The 17685-nt window shown below is 37.7% G+C and overlaps 1 protein-coding gene and 1 long non-coding RNA gene across 2 annotated transcripts; one reads left to right on the top strand and one right to left on the bottom strand.

Moving 5' to 3' along the window:
- The first annotated feature begins 116 nt into the window (after nt 1-116).
- LOC131149888 (protein CHUP1, chloroplastic) lies at nt 117-2636 on the top strand. The gene is made up of 5 exons (XM_058100679.1): nt 117-947; nt 1036-1352; nt 1437-1548; nt 2119-2250; nt 2316-2636. The coding sequence occupies exons 1-5, from the start codon at nt 300-302 to the stop codon at nt 2433-2435; spliced, it is 1329 nt and encodes a 442-aa protein (XP_057956662.1). The 5' UTR covers nt 117-299; the 3' UTR covers nt 2436-2636.
- A 2230-nt stretch (nt 2637-4866) lies between these two features.
- LOC131149887 (uncharacterized) lies at nt 4867-5503 on the bottom strand. Its single transcript, XR_009135318.1, has 2 exons — nt 5325-5503; nt 4867-5116 (listed from the first exon to the last, which is right to left on the bottom strand). It is a non-coding gene; the product is annotated as an uncharacterized LOC131149887 (long non-coding RNA).
- Between the last annotated feature and the right edge of the window lie 12182 nt (nt 5504-17685).

Here is a 17685-nt window from a genome sequence, read left to right as displayed (position 1 = left end):
CCTCCTTCCCGACAGCTACAAATTACAATGCCAGCAAGCTCAAGAAATCCTCTCACCTACCCCCTTAAAGGTGGGCGGCATGGTAATTCATTAAATTCAATAAAACAGGCACGGAAATGCCCAAAACATCCCGGGGGGAAAAAGAAAAACACCACTGACATAATCAGGGACTTTCTCTTAAATGTCACTCCTTAGGCTTAGGTGAACTTACCTTGGTTCACAAGTCAAGTACATGAATAAAAAGGGTACAGATTCAGCAGTTCAGTTTGACACCCCCTCCCCCAACGAAAGACGGAAGGATGCCAAGAGATGATGATGATGATGGTGATGACTCTGAGATCAGAGTCCTCAGGAAAGAACTTGACACTTCTCTAGCGAGGAACCAAACGCTGGAGAAAGAAAACCAGGAACTTAAACAAGAAGTGGCCCGTCTTAGAACACAGATAAATTCTCTCAAAGCACACAGTATCGAGAGGAAATCCATACTCTGGAAGAAGCTGCAGAATTCAATCGATGGCAACAGCCCAGATGTATCTCCGCAGAAACCATTGTTTCAGGTGAGAATGCCAGAACAGAATCCAGCAATGGAGAATTTGCAGCTGAGGCCAGAGTTGCCACGATCTGGAAATAGCAAGGAAAGACATGCAAGGGTGCCAAAACCACCACCCCCGCCTACTTCTGGGGTTACTCCCTCAGTCAAGAATGTAAAAGAACACAAGGGGCCACCAGTGCCAGCACCAGCACCGCCACCCCCACCACTACCCTCAAAATTAATTGGTGGAAGAAAAGCATTGCGCCGTGTACCAGAAGTGATGGAGCTCTACCGCTCGCTTACAAAGAGAGATGCTCAAATTGAGAACAAAACCAGTGCAGTAGGAAATCAGGCAGCTGCAAATCCTAAAAACATGATTGGTGAAATCGAGAACCGCTCAACTTATGTTTTGGCTGTAAGTACAACAAAGACCTATGCTGCTTATTTATTTATCTACAAGATAAGATAACAAATTTCCTCTTGAAACTCTTATTTATGGACAGATAAAATCAGATGTGGAAACACACAGGGAATTCATCACTTTCTTAGCAAGGGAGGTGGACAATGCAGCTTACACAGAGATTTCTGATGTGGAGGCATTTGTGAAATGGCTGGATGAAGAATTATCCTACCTGGTTGATGAAAGAGCAGTGCTGAAGCATTTCCCACAATGGCCAGAGAGAAAATCAGATGCATTGCGGGAAGCTGCTTTCAGCTACCGAGACCTCAAAAACCTTGAATCAGAAATTTCATCCTTTGAGGACAACCCCAAACAGCCTTTAAGCCAGGCTTTAAGAAGGATGCAAGCGCTGCAAGACAGGCGAGCATGTATAAACTAAGGTACTGTAACATTAACCTTTCAATGAATGATAAACTAATTATTGGTCAAATCTGTTATTTCCAGATTGGAACGAAGTGTCGGCAACATGGAAAGAATGAGAGAAAATACAAGCAAGAGATACAGAGCATTTCAAATCCCTTGGCAATGGATGCTAGACACAGGGCTGATCGGACAGGTATGTACCATGTAGTGCATTGAGGAGCTTTACCAGTAAGCTTGATGGGTTTAGCCAACAATGGCTTAACAATAAACCATAAGAACTTACAGTATAAAATCAATAGGCCTACTAAAGTATTATCAAGTCAAATTAACTAAACAAGTTTAAACATGGAATACATTTGGTAGGATTACAATTCCTTGTGCCCACAAGGACCCAAGGGCAATTGTAATTCTATAACTAGTTGCGGCCTTCTAAAGTCGAAAATATAAAAACAACATTTTACAAGTCAAATTGATAGTGTTTTAAGTGAAATGATAATTTGATAGCTAGTTGATCAAATTTAATGAGAAAAACTGAATGGTCAGTATCAGTTTACTTGTTCATGAATTCCATATGATGACAGAAGTGGAGCAGTTCATGCCTGGCGTCACTGTGTTGAATTTCTAAATCAGCAGAACAATAAAATCCCAGAACAACTATAAAGCCATATTGAATTTCTTCTACCAATCCCTCTGTTACCAAAAACTAAGGAAAAAAAGTATCAAAAGAATAACTCTTAAGTTATAGTGTGGTCACTGTTTGCAGATGAAGTTAAGTTCAATGAAGTTGGTGAAAGAACACATGAAAAGAATAACTAAAGAATTGCAGTCCAACGAATGCTCACAGGAAGAGGATCTCATGCTTCAAGGAGTTCGATTCGCTTATCGAGTACACCAGGTAGATTGAAATTTCTACAACTAATATTATCCTTTTCATCTGCAACTAACAATCAAACCTCTCAGTTTGCAGGTGGTTTTGATGCAGATACAGTAGATGCATTTCGAGAACTTAGAGAGGCTGGAAATTCTCGCACAGGTGGTTGCAAACAAGGGCATGATAATGACACAATTCAAGCATGTTAGAATACAAATTACGTGAAAATGGTGGCCACCTAAATGAAGGGTACTGGTTAACTATCTTTTCAGAAAAATCCTGAGTTGCATGTCTGGTTAAGATTCCAGATAATTTTTTTCTCGTAAAAACTTAAAAAAGGCTGTTCCTAGCAGCTGAGATGCAGATTGCAATGGGTATGATACCTCTGAATCCTTGCTACTTGAAGAAAATGCCCCTTCAGCACCTTACTCTGATGCAACTAGCTAGTACTCTGCAGTACACACATGCCTGCCGACAGCAAACCACATGGGCACATGGTTTCTCAGCCAAATAACAATAAATTTACTTAATTATGAACTGCACCAATACATGGCACAGGGTACAACATGTTCTAGCATGTACTTCACCAGCTCGGGAACACCACAAGGTCCACAACAGCATTTCCTGCCTCAACCTACATGAGATGTAGCGAGTCATTCCAATGTCAATGGGAGAAGTCCTGTTAATCCACCCTTTAGTGCACCTACACTAGGACTTGGCGATATGTCATGTGCCAACAATGTGACTTGGGATCATGCCATCTAAACACGGGTCAGGCCACACCAACGGGAAAATGCCATGAAAGCAGCCTATGTAGAATGTGGATGATGATTCTAAGTCAGAAAGAGTTTTACTAGAGTGATCTAGGTTTTTCTCCATGGAGTTGTCTAAAGAGTTCTATAATATTTTGGTAAGTTGTAAGGAAGGTATATTTGGGGGGATAAAATAGAAGCTAGATCGTATCCATCCAAGGGGAATAGGCAGTAAGATCCTAGCCATGGGTTGAAGAGGTGATTTGGCATGGGAAACTTAACTCCACCTCCTTTGTAATCATCCAACTATGACCTAAGCTTTACACTCTCTCTTTACAAATACAGTGGAAAGCCATATCAATTCTCCTAAAGCTTGTGACTTCTACTTAGCCTCCTTGCTAGTGACAATAACCATTTTCTTCTTGGCAGGGGAAATTTATTAAAGGGAGTCTCCACCTCCTTTATAATGATCCAACATCGACCTAAGCTTTTCACACTCTCCACAAATACAGTGGAAAGCCCTCACAGTTCTCCTAAAGCTTGTGACTTATACTTAGCCTCCTTGCTTGTGACCCTAGGTGTTTTCTTCTTGGCATGGAAAGGAAAGTTGACCAATACTTGTTTAATTGAAGGATTTCTTGCCTTGGATCCTTGGTGCTGCATGGGTTTGACTAAGGGTGTGACAGAACTCTACACCTGCAATGCTCCATCCTCAAATCTCTTGTCCTTCATCTGAGGCCATCTCACTCCCCACTAACACAGCCATCCATCCCATAATTTTGAGCAATAGATCTTGAAATAATAAACCTTTAGGTTGATACTCATAGCTTGCAGGTGCAGTTCAACCTAAATTGTTCAGAATCCATAACGAGACTAGTCGGCACTCCAGAGAGAGAGAGAGAGAGAGAGAAAGGGAAAGAAGCATTAGTGCCAAAAACCCACACTGGATCCCCATTCCAAAAAACAAACATTTGCTGCCCCTAGTCCATGAGTAGCTCTGCACCAACACAAGTCAAGGCACGGTGAATGCAGAACCTAATTAGCAATAATCTGCATGTGCACTCATTCCATTCTTCTTGGGACCAGGGAAAAACTATAAATCCAAACATTAAGGACAAGACAAAGCAGCTACACAATCTTCATGCTTTTGAAGACGAGGTTAAACAAACAATGCTGCAACACACCCAATTCATATCAACTTCTAAAAGTGGCAATCTAAATCACATAGACTTTACTCATAATAGATATGAATTGCTTGGGAACATATGAATATAATTCAATTAGATCACCATGCTTTAAATCAAGGCTTTACATCATGTCCTAGGTTCCCAGGACACAATTCAACATTTCATCATGGTAATCAACAAAAGCAAAGGGACCACCAATGGAAACTCTTTTGCCTACTGTCTCATTCAAACCTTAACACCCCCACCCCCCCCCCCCCCCAAAAGAAACCACCAGGCCCTTAAAAAACAACAACAAAAGGACTTATTTCTCACTTAAAAGCCTCTTTATATTGAATTTGTTGAGTTTCTATTGGACATGCAAAAGCTCTAATGATGTAATATTGTGAAATAATAAATAAAAATGGTTACCAAAGTGGTAGTGTGAAACGAATTTTGTACCATAATTTTGTAAAACCAGCAAACAGAGAATCTATCAGTACTCACAGAAAAACCTCCACGCACACCTGAACCATTACCTTGCTTCGGTTACACTCCATTCAGGGAATGGCTAATGATATGCAAATAAATAGTCGGCCAAATTCGGCGTGTATTTTCTTTGCTGACATCAACTATTCATCTTCTAGTAAACATTAAATTTTCCAGAATGCTACCCATGACAAAATGTGTAAAAAAAAAAAATAATAGTAGCAGCACGCTTTAAATTACTGAACCAATCCTTTCGGCATTAATGCATATGTAGAGTTCAACAAAATAACACTTCCAGCCACATTCACAGTTAACTGGAACCTACTAACACAATAGCATAACAACCCAGTAAAATGTTTCGCACGCCAAAAACAGGGGAAAAAACTAACAAATCGCGCTGGAAGAGCCTGGGTAAGACAGCTACTTGGATCTCTGCCTCATCTTTCGGCGCTTCCTCTTCAACCTCCTCATGCGCTTCTTCTTCCACTAAAAAAGCACCAATCGATAAAAAACAAACAAACTAAGAGTCTTCATCGTTGAATAAAAAACCGAAGGCAAGATCGCTATATCAATTTCTAGTAATTTAACGCATTTGAAAGCAGAAATTGCTTTGATCTTAGGTTCCTAAAAGCAGTAGAGTGTTTCCAAAATGCGAACATGTAGATAAAAAATTAAGAGATTGTTTGGTTCTTACCTTAGCTCTCATGGCGATACAGTGACAAACTGTTCTGCTTTCTTCTTCGAAGCCCTTGGCTATTCAGAGCGACAGTGCTAATAGAGGACCCGCCGCCTGGAAGGGACCTCGCTATTATTTCTAAGAAAAAAAAAAACCCTAGTTTATCATGTGGGAATAAATGGAGCGGGTAAGGAGTAGTCCGGGCTAACGGGTTTTATCCGATCCATTTGACATCCGAATCGGGTTGTGTGCATTAGGAATTAGTGGTAGGTCAAAAAAAAAAAAAAAAAGCAAAATACACTACTTCTCTTAAGTTTGACAAAAACTTTCTCTAAGGTTTTAAAAATTAAAGAGTCCTCTCTTGAAGTTTTAAAATTCCTGAAAATCTCTCCTAAAATTTATCAAAAAGATACAAAACTCCTCTTATATTTTGTAAAAAAGAAGTCTTTTTAAGAAAAATTTGTGTCTTTTTGGCAAACCTTTGGGGAGAAATATGACATTTTTTAAATTTTAAGAAAATTTTGTGACATTTATAAAACTTCTAAATAGATTTTTATCTTTTTACCAAATTTCAGGAAAGGTGAGTGTTTTTTGCCCAAAAAAAAAATATTTAAGGTCTTAGAATTTTGAAAAATATTTTTAAAAACAGTATGAAGAAACCTACACTTTCAAATTTGGTTACAAAAAAAAATGAGAAAAAGCATAAAATCATAACAATTTAATAATAATCATGTTCAATATCTAGTTTATCTTAATTTGCAATCATATTAAAATATTTTTATTTTCAATAATATTTAATATAAATAAAAAAATTAATGAAATATTAAATTTTTTTTCTTTTCTTTTCTTTTCTTTGATGAAACTAAATACTTAATTCAAAAGAAACCTAAAAGTAATATGAAATACAAGATCATCAAACAAATATATTGATTAATTATTTTTTTGTTGTTTATTTTATATTTTCAATTATTGGTTCAATTCTAATTTGATCATGTATAATTATGATTAATTAAAATGAATTGAATTGGCATATTATACATATTTCAACACACTTTTTCATGCGTTCAAATTTTACAAATACTCGTGTTATACAGAATAACCATCGAATAATATGTCTTTATCGACTAAAAAGAAAATAAAAGAAATTCACATTAAGGAGCTCTCAAGCCCTCTTCCCATAGTTTGAAACTTGGTGCGCTCAATAATAAAGGGAATAGAAGTTCGAAAATATGAGGTTGACCTTATTTTTTTCGATTGGAATGTTGCAACATGGTCAGAATACTTTATCCATTTTTATTAATTGTATATGGCATCTACAAATAAGATGAATGGTGTCATTTGTCCATTTTGCAATACCTAGTGTTTTTTTGTGCAAATGCCAAAATCATCAAATGAATTTTTGTAAGTATGTTTTTTATTACCAGTTGTTAATCAATATTTAAACATTTAAGAAACGGGTGGTAGGTATCTAAGAGGCCGTGCCTTGGTATGATGGCAAGTGCCTCCGCCTCGGTACGAGTGGTCTCGAGTTCGAGACTTGGGAGTGGCCTCTCCAAAATTGGGGGTAAAGCTTGCCAATATCCACCTCTCCCAGACCCCACTCAAAGTGGGAGCCTTGTGCACTGGGTACGGTCTTTTTTTTAAAAAAAAAAAAAAGCATTATCTCTTATTGATTTAGGTATTTTGTATCATCATATACCACAAAACTATATCTCCTTATATGTTTTCAAGACATGAAATAGATTGAGCTATTGCTCGATCTTATCCTAGTTTTTATTGTAGTTCAAATCATACATTAAACATTTACTCCGCGATCAAATTTTAGTTTCCATTTGTGAATATTGAGTTAGCTTGCAAATATGTTTCTATCCAGGGTTGGTCTTGTAGTCATCCATTGCTTGCTACTGAAATAGATTTGTTGATGTGGGGTGGAGTTTCATGAACTGATTGTAACATGCCATGGTCTAGTTGGCTACAACGATGAAAGCCCTCCTTGGGCATTGAAATTTAAGCCAATTTTTGTCCTGCACAAATAGTACATTATTAAATAATTATGTCTAGAAACTTACTTTCAGGATATGTGCACTCAAAATTGACACATCATATGCATTGAATATTAACATTAACAAAAGTAAAAGTAAGGATGCTCATGGGATTTTGAAATATTAAAATACATAGTAAACATTTTATGATTAGGTCTTTGCATTAAAATATTATACTATGTATCTGCATTTTGAATTATTGAGGGTGAGGCAAGTATTGGCTAACATACATAGTAGGAAGTAACGAATACGAAGTGAAAATGTTATGATTTAGGCATTTAAATCTAGCAAGTACTCAGTAACATATGGGGTTCAAGAATTTTAGGAACCTTCCCTACCATTTGTCAAAAAAAATAAATCTTCTCTTATATTTTATAAAAAGACAAGTCTTTTGAGGGGATATTTATGTCTTTTGGCAACCTCAAGAAATGATTGTGACATTTTTGAAATTTTAGGAAAGGTCTTTGCCTTTTTGTCAAATCTCATGAGAGGTGAGTGTCTTTTGTCTTGAAAAAAAAACTGCACACATACACGCATACAAAGTTCAGTTATGAAGCTTAAGCTATGTAATTGGGTAAAGGAAACAAAATTTTCTAAATAGGAATTTTAATAACAGAGTACTTGTAAAAATGTAAGGTAAGGTTGCCCTTTTTTTTTTTTTTTTTCTAACCCTAAAGTATTCCCGCCATTTGCAATCCTCATTGATCAATGACCTCAAAAATATTTAAGAAACTCATCTAGTTATGCTAGTAATCAAATTAGTTGCAGAACACTTGAGATTTGAAGGATAAGATTACAAAAATTATTATATTCATCGGGTGTATACACCAGATTTACTATATTTTTGTCATGTGTATATGTTTTAATGAATTTTTTTTTTACACATGACAAAATCATATTAGACCTTATGTGTATGCTCCATATACATTTCTTTCTTGATGTTAGAAAATGCTAATTTGAAGCTAACCAATTGTTTTGTCCCAAATTATTGGTTTCCCATGATTGACAATGCGCAGGTCTTCTCATCCACTTGCTTGATACATGACAGGGTCAACTGAATGCTTATTCTCAAACACCTCACTAAGAACTTGGGCTAAACATTTTGACAATTATTACTAATTATAACAGCACTCCATTCCAATTTTCCATTCTACCATATTCCCAAATCTTGCTAGTTGAAATTGACCTCAAATAGTCCACACCTAGAACTTGAGCAAAAATGGTTAAAACTAATCACTGTGATTCAATAATCATCATTCATTAGAATTTGATCACAATTATATATATATAGAAAGTAAAAGAGCAAACTCTTTGAGAATAATGAAGCATAGCGCCAAAGTAACCCATGTCATACTCGTAGGAAAAGTTTGAACGACCTTCAACAAAAGGGTACATATACCCGAAGCCAACACAGGTGGGTAGGCAGAGAATACCTAGGAGCGCGAGACAACTCTCTCTAAGGAACTTGGCAAAATATGTTGGTGTGAGCTATGAGAAATTAATGCGTGAGCTGTGAGAGATTAATTTTTTAGCTGTAGATGTAAATCCTAAATTGTTGTGATATATGTTGAGACAACTCGATTTTTATACCATTGTTTTTCAATAAATAATAAATATTAATTCAACATCTGCCAGGTCACAACTCTTATACCATATCAACACAACCCGACTCGAAGTGGGATACCGAGTAATCAATCATCATATAAGAACATACCTAATAACGGAAGTCCATATTTACATATCATCTAGAATACAAATAACCAGAATTCTAAACATCCATATACATCCTCAAAAATCCATTAACATGTCCTAGGGGATTACACAAACACATTCCCCAACACAAAATGCTTACCATGTCTATCAAGGTACCAGCTCCCTTCTATTTCGGAGCTTTATCACCTGGCCTGTTATGGTTCACTGAAATATTTAAATATTTGGGTGAGACAACTCTCAGTAAGACGGAATAAACTATTCACAGTGTGTGACAATATGAGTTCAATTACATCATATCACATTCCATTTTAATAAACATAATAGAAAGGAGAATACTCATAATCATATATGTATGTACAACATATTTTCAAAGCTCTTTTATCATTTTCATAATCATATACGTACTTTCTCATTTCTCAAAATCATATTCACATTTTCTTTCATAAACCTCATATTCATCTTTCAATAGCTTTCATAAGCTTTTCTTTCTCATTCTCATTTTCACATTCTAACTCATGGGTATCCTCATATAAATATCTCAATGTGTCTGTAACCCATGGCTGTTGATTATCATGTCTGTAATGAGTAATCACAATCCAGCATATGAGTTTCCGCTAATATAAAATCCACAACGTGTCTGTAACTCATGGCTGCTCTAAGGATAACCCCATCTCATCGTCATGTTCCCCCCATGACTGGGTTGTGCGGCCCAAAGGCTGGACCTAACCACGATTGGCCTACGCGGTTAGACCAAAGGGGAACGTGTCTGTAGTACGAATGGCCTACCCAATCCTAGCCCGAACCCCAAGAGGGCATCACAACCCTTCATAGGCCCATTCAACTGTCTCGTCACACTCTCCACGAGACCGTGTGGTTGCACTAACACTCTACTAGTAACGGTACTATGCTCTCTATCAACAACAGTCCATCAGGGTACTCATTTCCACATTTTCACAATCACATTTCAGTATTCTCAATTCAATATTCACAATTTAGTATTCACATTTATCTCATCATATCAGTTGTGACAACCTGCTTAATTACCACATTTTTTTCCATAATAGCAAAAATTGATATAATAAACCCAGCAGATCATAATCAACCTGAACTCGTGGGTACCGGGGATACATCAGAATACAATACGAAAGCCTAAGCAGCAGAAAACATAATCGTAAACACCTCATAATACCATATACACAACACCATACATTACAATACCAGAGTTACTACATCTACTATAATTATATTTAGAACCCAAAAGGAGTCCTAGGGTCATTTCCCAAAAAATACATCTGACCCTATCAAAACACTTACCCTTTAAAAAGGGCAGACCAGCTGTAAGCGGAGCTTTATCCGCTCTCCTATCAGGGGCTCCTGAAAAGTTCATATAAGTCGGGGTGAGACACCTCTTAGTAAGGGAAAATAAACTAATACTAGTGTATGGCAACATGAGTTTTCCATGTTTTACATAAACCATATATAAACATATTTAGTAAACTGTTATATCATATCTGGGAAAACATATATTATCATAACATGGCAGAACAGTAATACTGCATTTTCATAAACATAATTCATCTCATATGATAATAATACAAAACAATCCTGGTAGATTAACCAGTTGTTGTCATGTATTACCCCTACATGACTGGGTTGTGTGGCCCGAAGGCGGGACCTGACAATGGTTGGCCAACCATTGTCAAGTCAAAAGTACAATCTGTAAGTCCGATGGGTCTGTTAGACCTGGTCCGTACACTATGGGCGTCCACACTTCTTAAAAACCACATCGATTATCTGTCCTCACGCTACCCCGTACGGCAGCGTTAACACAATATCATGATGATCATGAACACATAGCAGCGGTACCGTACAAGTGCTAGCCTAGACCAAGCCAACCAGGTTCTAATAACACATAGCATATAATCAAACTGTGATACGTGGATATTTCATACTATTAATTGTCAAACCAATATCATCACATCATTTTGCATATGTTTATACATCATGGAAATCATCGGTCCATACGCCGGCATTTCATATTTTACCATAGCTCGGCAGGTACACCGGCAAATCATATCCATAGCTTGGCAGGTACACCGACAAATCATGTCCATAGCTCGGTCCATACACCAACAAAACATATCCATAGCTCAGCCCATACGCTAGAAAAACATATACAACATTCTCGGCTCGTACCCCAATTTTTCATTATAAAAATCCATATCATTATCATATTCCCAGAATATAGTAATTCATTATAAATTCTACTCATGTCACACAAAATGGGTATTACGTACATTCTAAACATATCGTCATTTTTAACAGTATTTTCCAACATAATGCATAATTATATATAAATACATATATTTCCCTGAAATCAAATGCTATAAAATTATACTTATTTCTCATAAAACATCTAGCTTAGTTTATCCCCTTACCTGATTCTTGAAAAAGCCCCTTAAACAATCAACTCAACACTCACTGGGTTCCCTGGTTAACACCTTAAAAACAACGTCTCCCATAACTAAATTTCAGTATTTCATCGTATATAACATTTCTTACAACTATAGTAAAGCCAAATATTGAATAAAAGACCTTACTCTGAATTTGGGATGAATTCCAAACTCGTCCCACCAACGATCCACTCCAGTAGATATGTAGAGAACTTTCCTAGGAGTGTCGTGATGGTTTCGGATCGTTGATCCGATGACAAATGGGCCCAAAAATTAAGAGAGAATGGTGGAGGGACAAAGGGAGGAGAGAGAGAGAGAGAGAGAGAGAGAGAGAGAAAGAGAAAGGGTTTGGGCATCGAATTTCAGTTTAAAAATGAGGTTTGGCCTATTTATACACTGGCCTTTGTCGACGAGCCACGTCACCTCGTCGATGAGGTCAAGAAGGACGTTTGTCGACGAACGTCTGCTTCTTGTCGACAAAATTTAGAGATGGGAAAAAGCCTCTCGGTATCTTCTCGTCGACGAAACGAACCCTCGTCAATGAGCCCCATATGTCACGTCGTCGCGTTCGTCGACGAGGACCTGTTGTGTCCCCTTTTAATTTCCCTTTTCTCCCTCTTTATTATTTAAATATCATAATTCTTTGGATCACTACATCAGTAGTATGCTCATCATCTCTTGGTTTCATTCTTCTCATAATATATATCTTATTTCTCGTATTTCAACATTTCTTAGTAAAACATATCGATACCACATTTCATTATTCCCCAATAATTTGCACATATATACACATCACATTTCTTTGTTTTTCTATAAAATCAATCAGTATGCCACTTTTCATCATTTCATTATAAGAATATCATTTCATCACAATTATGTACATAAAACATAATTAAATTTCATAACTTCATTTCTGTATAAAATAGTTCAGTATATATATATCATAATCTCATTTTCCTCAGCTCAAATTATATATCCCGATTTCAATCACATTCCAAAGATAAACCTATTACATCATATTTCTTATGCCACACAATTTTTGTCTAATATTTATAACATATTAATCACAGGTAAAATATCATATTTCATTCACATACTTTAAATCAACAATTCATTTTTTTTTTCCAAAAATAGCAGTTATAATTTATTCCCCTTACCTGACTTACTGAAAGGCCCGTAAAAAGCCAAATCCTTCACCTACACCGTTCGAAACTCACAACTCTAAAATTCACATTTTTTTCCCAAATCAATGAACTCATTTCCCAGAATATTTCTCATTTAATACTTCCAAAGCCCTATATACTCCAAATAAACACTTAAACCCTAAAATACCTTGCCCTGATTTTGGAGTGGTGCCCAAGGACTCCAAATCAACAATCCGCTCCGGTTAAGTTGTAAAGAATTTCCCCATGAACCCCCGTGGTAGCTTCTGATCATCAACGGGTGAGAATTGGGCCGTAAATGAAGAGAGAAGAGAGAAAAATCGAACCTAGAGAAAGAAAGTGAGGAGTGAGAAGTGATTTTTCTAGCTGAAATTTCGATTTTGGCATATATATAGACCGTTGGCCACGTGGCTTTGTCGACAAGACATGTGTACTCGTCGACGAACCACAAAAGGGCGTTCATCGATGAATGTAATGAGTTCGTTGACAAACCCTTAATAGCCTGAAATTCTCTACTCTTGGTATCTCCTCGTCAACACGACACATGTACTTCGTCGACGAGACCTAGAAGGACATTTATCAATGAAGACTTTAGGTTCGTCGATGAAGACTCTGGGTTCATCGGCGAACCCTTGCTGATGCCCCTTTAAAATTTATTTCCCCTTTCTTTTTCTTTTCTTTTATTACTTTTATAATTTAAATTTTTTGGGTCTCTATGTTCTCCCCTCCTTATAAAATTTCGTCCTCGAAATTGCTATTCATCACCTTTTCATCCTTAAGAAAACATCCCAATTTTATTAATTACCCTCACTTATGGTGGAGGAATACCATGGTTATAGAAAAAATGTTCTATTTGGGAGATTACAATCATGTACATCAAAAGAAAACTCCCCCAAAACCATTCATAATCAAAACCAAAACACTACCTATCATATACTATACAAATCAAATACATGCCTTGTTATTCACAATTCAACCCTAGGTCCCACTGAACAGGCGTGGGTATCTCTGGCACATCTATTCCTTTAATTTCCATGAAACTTCCTCTACTACATGATTGCACCACAACACTTTCACTAGTGGAATCCTCTTTGTACGCAGCTCTTGTTCCTTCCAGTCTAAAATTGGCATTGACATCTCTTCATAAGATAAGACATCATCGAGCTCTAGTGTAGTGACCCGAAGAATGATAGTATTTTAATAATAAAGAGGGAGAAAAATGGAAACAGGAACAGAAGGAGGCAGTAGACTTCATTGACGAACGCAGACGACATCACACTTTGGAATAATAATAATTTCAAGAAATTCCCAAGCCTCATCGACGAATGCAAGGGTTCATCAAGGGTTCTTCATGACCTCGTCGATGAGGTCCCGTCTTCGTCGATAAGAGAATACTGAGAGAAGAATTTGGGCTACTATGAATTTCGTCGATGAAGGGTAAGGTTCATCGACAAAATTCCTTAAGGACTCGTTGACGAGATGACGTGGCTCATCAACGAATCTCGTAGTATAAAAAGGCCTAAACTCATTTTAATCACAGAAAACAATGCCGCTCTCAGCTCTCTCTCTCTCTCTCCTATTGCCTCTCCCTCTTCTTCCTTCGATTTTGGCCCCGTCAGTCACCAGATCGACGATCTGAGGCCACCACGATGTTCTTAGTGGAGTTCTCTTCAAGTCTACCGGAGCGGATCATCGGTGGAACGAAGTTGGAATTCATCTCAAATCTAGGGTAAGGTACTTTATTCAGTTTTTGGCCTTCTAGCAGTTGTAAGAAATGATGCAGGCAAAAAAATATTGATATTTTGTTCTGAAATTTATGATTTTCAGGGTGTTGAGTGGAGAATCCTGCGGGTGTAGGGCCCGTTACAGTAGGCGGATTTTAGCGGAAATCAGGTAAGGGAAATATGTTATGTTAGGCAATTGTACTATGTTTCAGTATTAACTACACGATTTTATCAAATGATTATTCACGATAAAAATTTATACAGTTTATCATTTATGTATAATATGTCATGTATAATATGTTTAAAATTTATGTGTGGCTTGAGAATATGAGTATAGTAAAGAAACATGTTTTACGGTATTTTCAGGATATGATTTATAGAATATATAGCCAGTGGATATGTTTTATGATAATTATAGAATACCATGATTATACAGTTTACAATACCATGATTATACAGCTTCCAGTACCATGATTATACAGTTTTCAGTACCATGATTATACAGTTTAGTTTAGAGACACAGTTGACACAGTTACAGTTTATTTCATTGTCATGATAAATACAGTTATTTCATAATCATGGTAAAATAGATAGTTGTGTATAGAGATGTATTATATAGTATCAGACCCTATTGGACCATACAGTTACAGAGCATGATACCGTAGCTACATATAGTTTACAGAGTGCAACCACCTATTCAGATAATACGTGGTAGTAGGTCGATCGTATAGTGCCCTAGACGTGGACAGGCTCCCCATCAGATATGGGTTAAGAAGGGCAGATCAGACCAAGGGAGTATAGTGGTTTACCCTGGTCGGCCAGCCAAGGTAGATCCCGTTTACGGGCCGCACAATCCTGTCATGAGGGGTTAAATCATGACACACAGTTGTCCACAGGGAAAGTTTTCAATTATTATTACGTATATATAGATTTACAGAGACAAAGAATATACTTATGTACATTAGAAGTATTTTGAATAGTAACCTATAATACTGATATGTTAAGCAACACGAAAATGGTGGTGATTTTTATTACTTGTACTGTATTTACAGATCCAGTTATACATGATTATATAGAAACAGATTTTCATAATATTGTAACTCATTTTCCACACACACTAGTAATAGCATATTTCGTTATACTGAGTGTTGGCTCATCCCAATTACTTTAACATTTTTCAGGTGATCCAGGTATGCGAGCAGATCAGGCTCCCAGATAGAGGGGCCTCAGTATTGCCCTGATATTAGAGTGAGTATTTTTGGGAATATTTTTATATAGCCCTAGTCAGTTAAGGATATTTCTGGGGAACAGTTATGTATGTATATTTTGGGAAACAATTTAGCACTCTAGTATTGTATATATTTACATATAGTTATGTTTATGTGATTTCTACTTCTCACTGCTTAGGTTAATGATTGGGTTTAATCTAGTGTGGTATCAGAGCATTTTAAATGTCATAGTATAAGAAAAATAAAAATAAAAATAAAAACCCAATTAAATAGCAGGTCGTTACGGTTTGGTATCAGAGCCTAGGTTGCTAGGTTCTGTAGACTTTAGAGTACAGCAGAAGTAATACCAGAGTATAAGAAATAGGATTTGAGGTTTGTTTGGTTGTCTGGATACAGGATTTCTATGGTGGTTTCTGTGTTTTTCCTGGGGTGACGATTTTAGGAAAACCATAGTAAACTATTGTCGGGTCGTGTGTCTAGGTGACAGAACTAGATATTGAGTTAAGGTCAGGGAAGACACTTAATTTTGAATTGGTATAGGATAGGTCAGTGTAGAAGATGAGGTGCTTAAGTGTGTTTCTTGTTTCAAGATGAACCTAGGAAGCAGTGGCACGAATGCTGGGGCGGATAAGCCAGGACCTTCCAGCATGGGTGGAGGAGACACAGATGTTGTACTGCGTAGCGTCACTCAGTAGGTGATGGCTAAGATGGTCAGGAGCTCTAAGGAGCGAGGTTGTTTGATCGAGCAGTTTACGCTGATGAAGCCCCCATCCTTTGTTGGAGGAGATGACCCAATTGTAGCTGAAAATTGGGTCTAGGGCATTGAAGAGATGTTGATTGTGCTTCCTTGCACAGATGAGCAAAAGGTGGTTTTGCGGCGTTCAAACTGATAGGGGAGGCGAAGCGCTGGTGGAGATTAGCGTGACTGATAAAGGAGTAGAGGCTGGTTCCAATACCAGTGACATGGGACCAATTCAAGGAGTTGTTCTTCGAGCGGTATTTCCTTGCTATTGTTTGGAGTGCGAAAACAGTAGAGTTTATGCATCTAGTACAGGGGTAGTAACTGTATCCCAGTATGCGGTTCGGTTTATCGAGTTGTCACATTTTGCTCCGCATCGAGCACCTGATGAAGAGAAAAAAGGCAAGGAAGTTTTAAGAGGGACTGAGGCAGAACTTGTTTAAGTAGGTGATTAGTTTCAGGGCTTAAACATTCACAGAGGTTGTAGATAGACCTGCGATCATTGAGAGTGGTATTCAGAGCGGTTTAGCAGCTTAGAGTTAGAGGAAGAGGCTGGCACCTCAGAGTTTTCAGGCTGGCTCCAGTAGGGCTCCATGGAGAGGAGGTCAAGATAGGAGAGATCAGCAGTTGACGATAGGACCTCGTGGGAATCAGGGTACGCCGACTTACCCGGTATGTCAGACGTGCAGGAGACGTCATTTAGGGGAGTGCCGAGTAGGCAGAGGTGTATGTTATCGCTGTGGGAGACCCGGTCACGTGGTACGCGAAGCCCAGCTCGGCCAAACGAGGTCCCAACTCCCTAGCCCTATTAGGGAGGACATTAGGCAGCTCAGGGAAGATACTAGGCTCCTCGTAATGGCCAGAAAAGTAATGTGGCCCCAATGCGAGTATACACTCTGATGCCAGGTGATGCAGAGGCTGCTATGGATGTGGTGACATGTACATTTACTGTTTTATCATATCCAGTTATTATTCTTTTTGACTCGAGTGCTACTCATTCTTTCATTTCTGCATCTTATGTTAAATCATCTGAGAGTGAGACCCAGTCATTAGATGTAGCACTGTCAGTAGCTACACCATCAGGATCAGTGATAAGAAGTCAAAGGGTACTTAGGGGCTATTCGATAGAAATTCAAGGGAAAGTGTTACCAGCTGATCTGATTGTATTTGAGATGTGTGGGTTTGATATAATATTGGGTATGGACTGGTTGGCTGCCAATCACGCCAGTATTGCTTATCATCAGAAATAAGTAATTTTCACAAAAGCCCCTCTATCTGCGAGCCTAGTCTGCTCGCCTACCTGGATCAACTGAAAA

The sequence above is a fragment of the Malania oleifera genome, chromosome 2 (assembly GCF_029873635.1).
Source record: "Malania oleifera isolate guangnan ecotype guangnan chromosome 2, ASM2987363v1, whole genome shotgun sequence".
Taxonomy (NCBI): Eukaryota; Viridiplantae; Streptophyta; class Magnoliopsida; order Santalales; family Ximeniaceae; genus Malania; species Malania oleifera.
The sequence above is the reverse complement of the archived record's forward strand: the minus strand, read 5'-3'. Positions and strand labels throughout refer to the sequence as shown.

Coding starts and splice junctions, on each gene's coding strand:
- LOC131149888 (XM_058100679.1), top strand. CDS start 300: ATGCCAAGAGATGATGATGATGATGGTGATGACTCTGAGATCAGAGTC. Junction 1,353..1,436: donor ATGCAAGCGCTGCAAGACAG/GCGAGCATGTAT, acceptor TGTTATTTCCAG/ATTGGAACGAAGTGTCGGCA. Junction 1,549..2,118: donor ACACAGGGCTGATCGGACAG/GTATGTACCATG, acceptor CACTGTTTGCAG/ATGAAGTTAAGTTCAATGAA.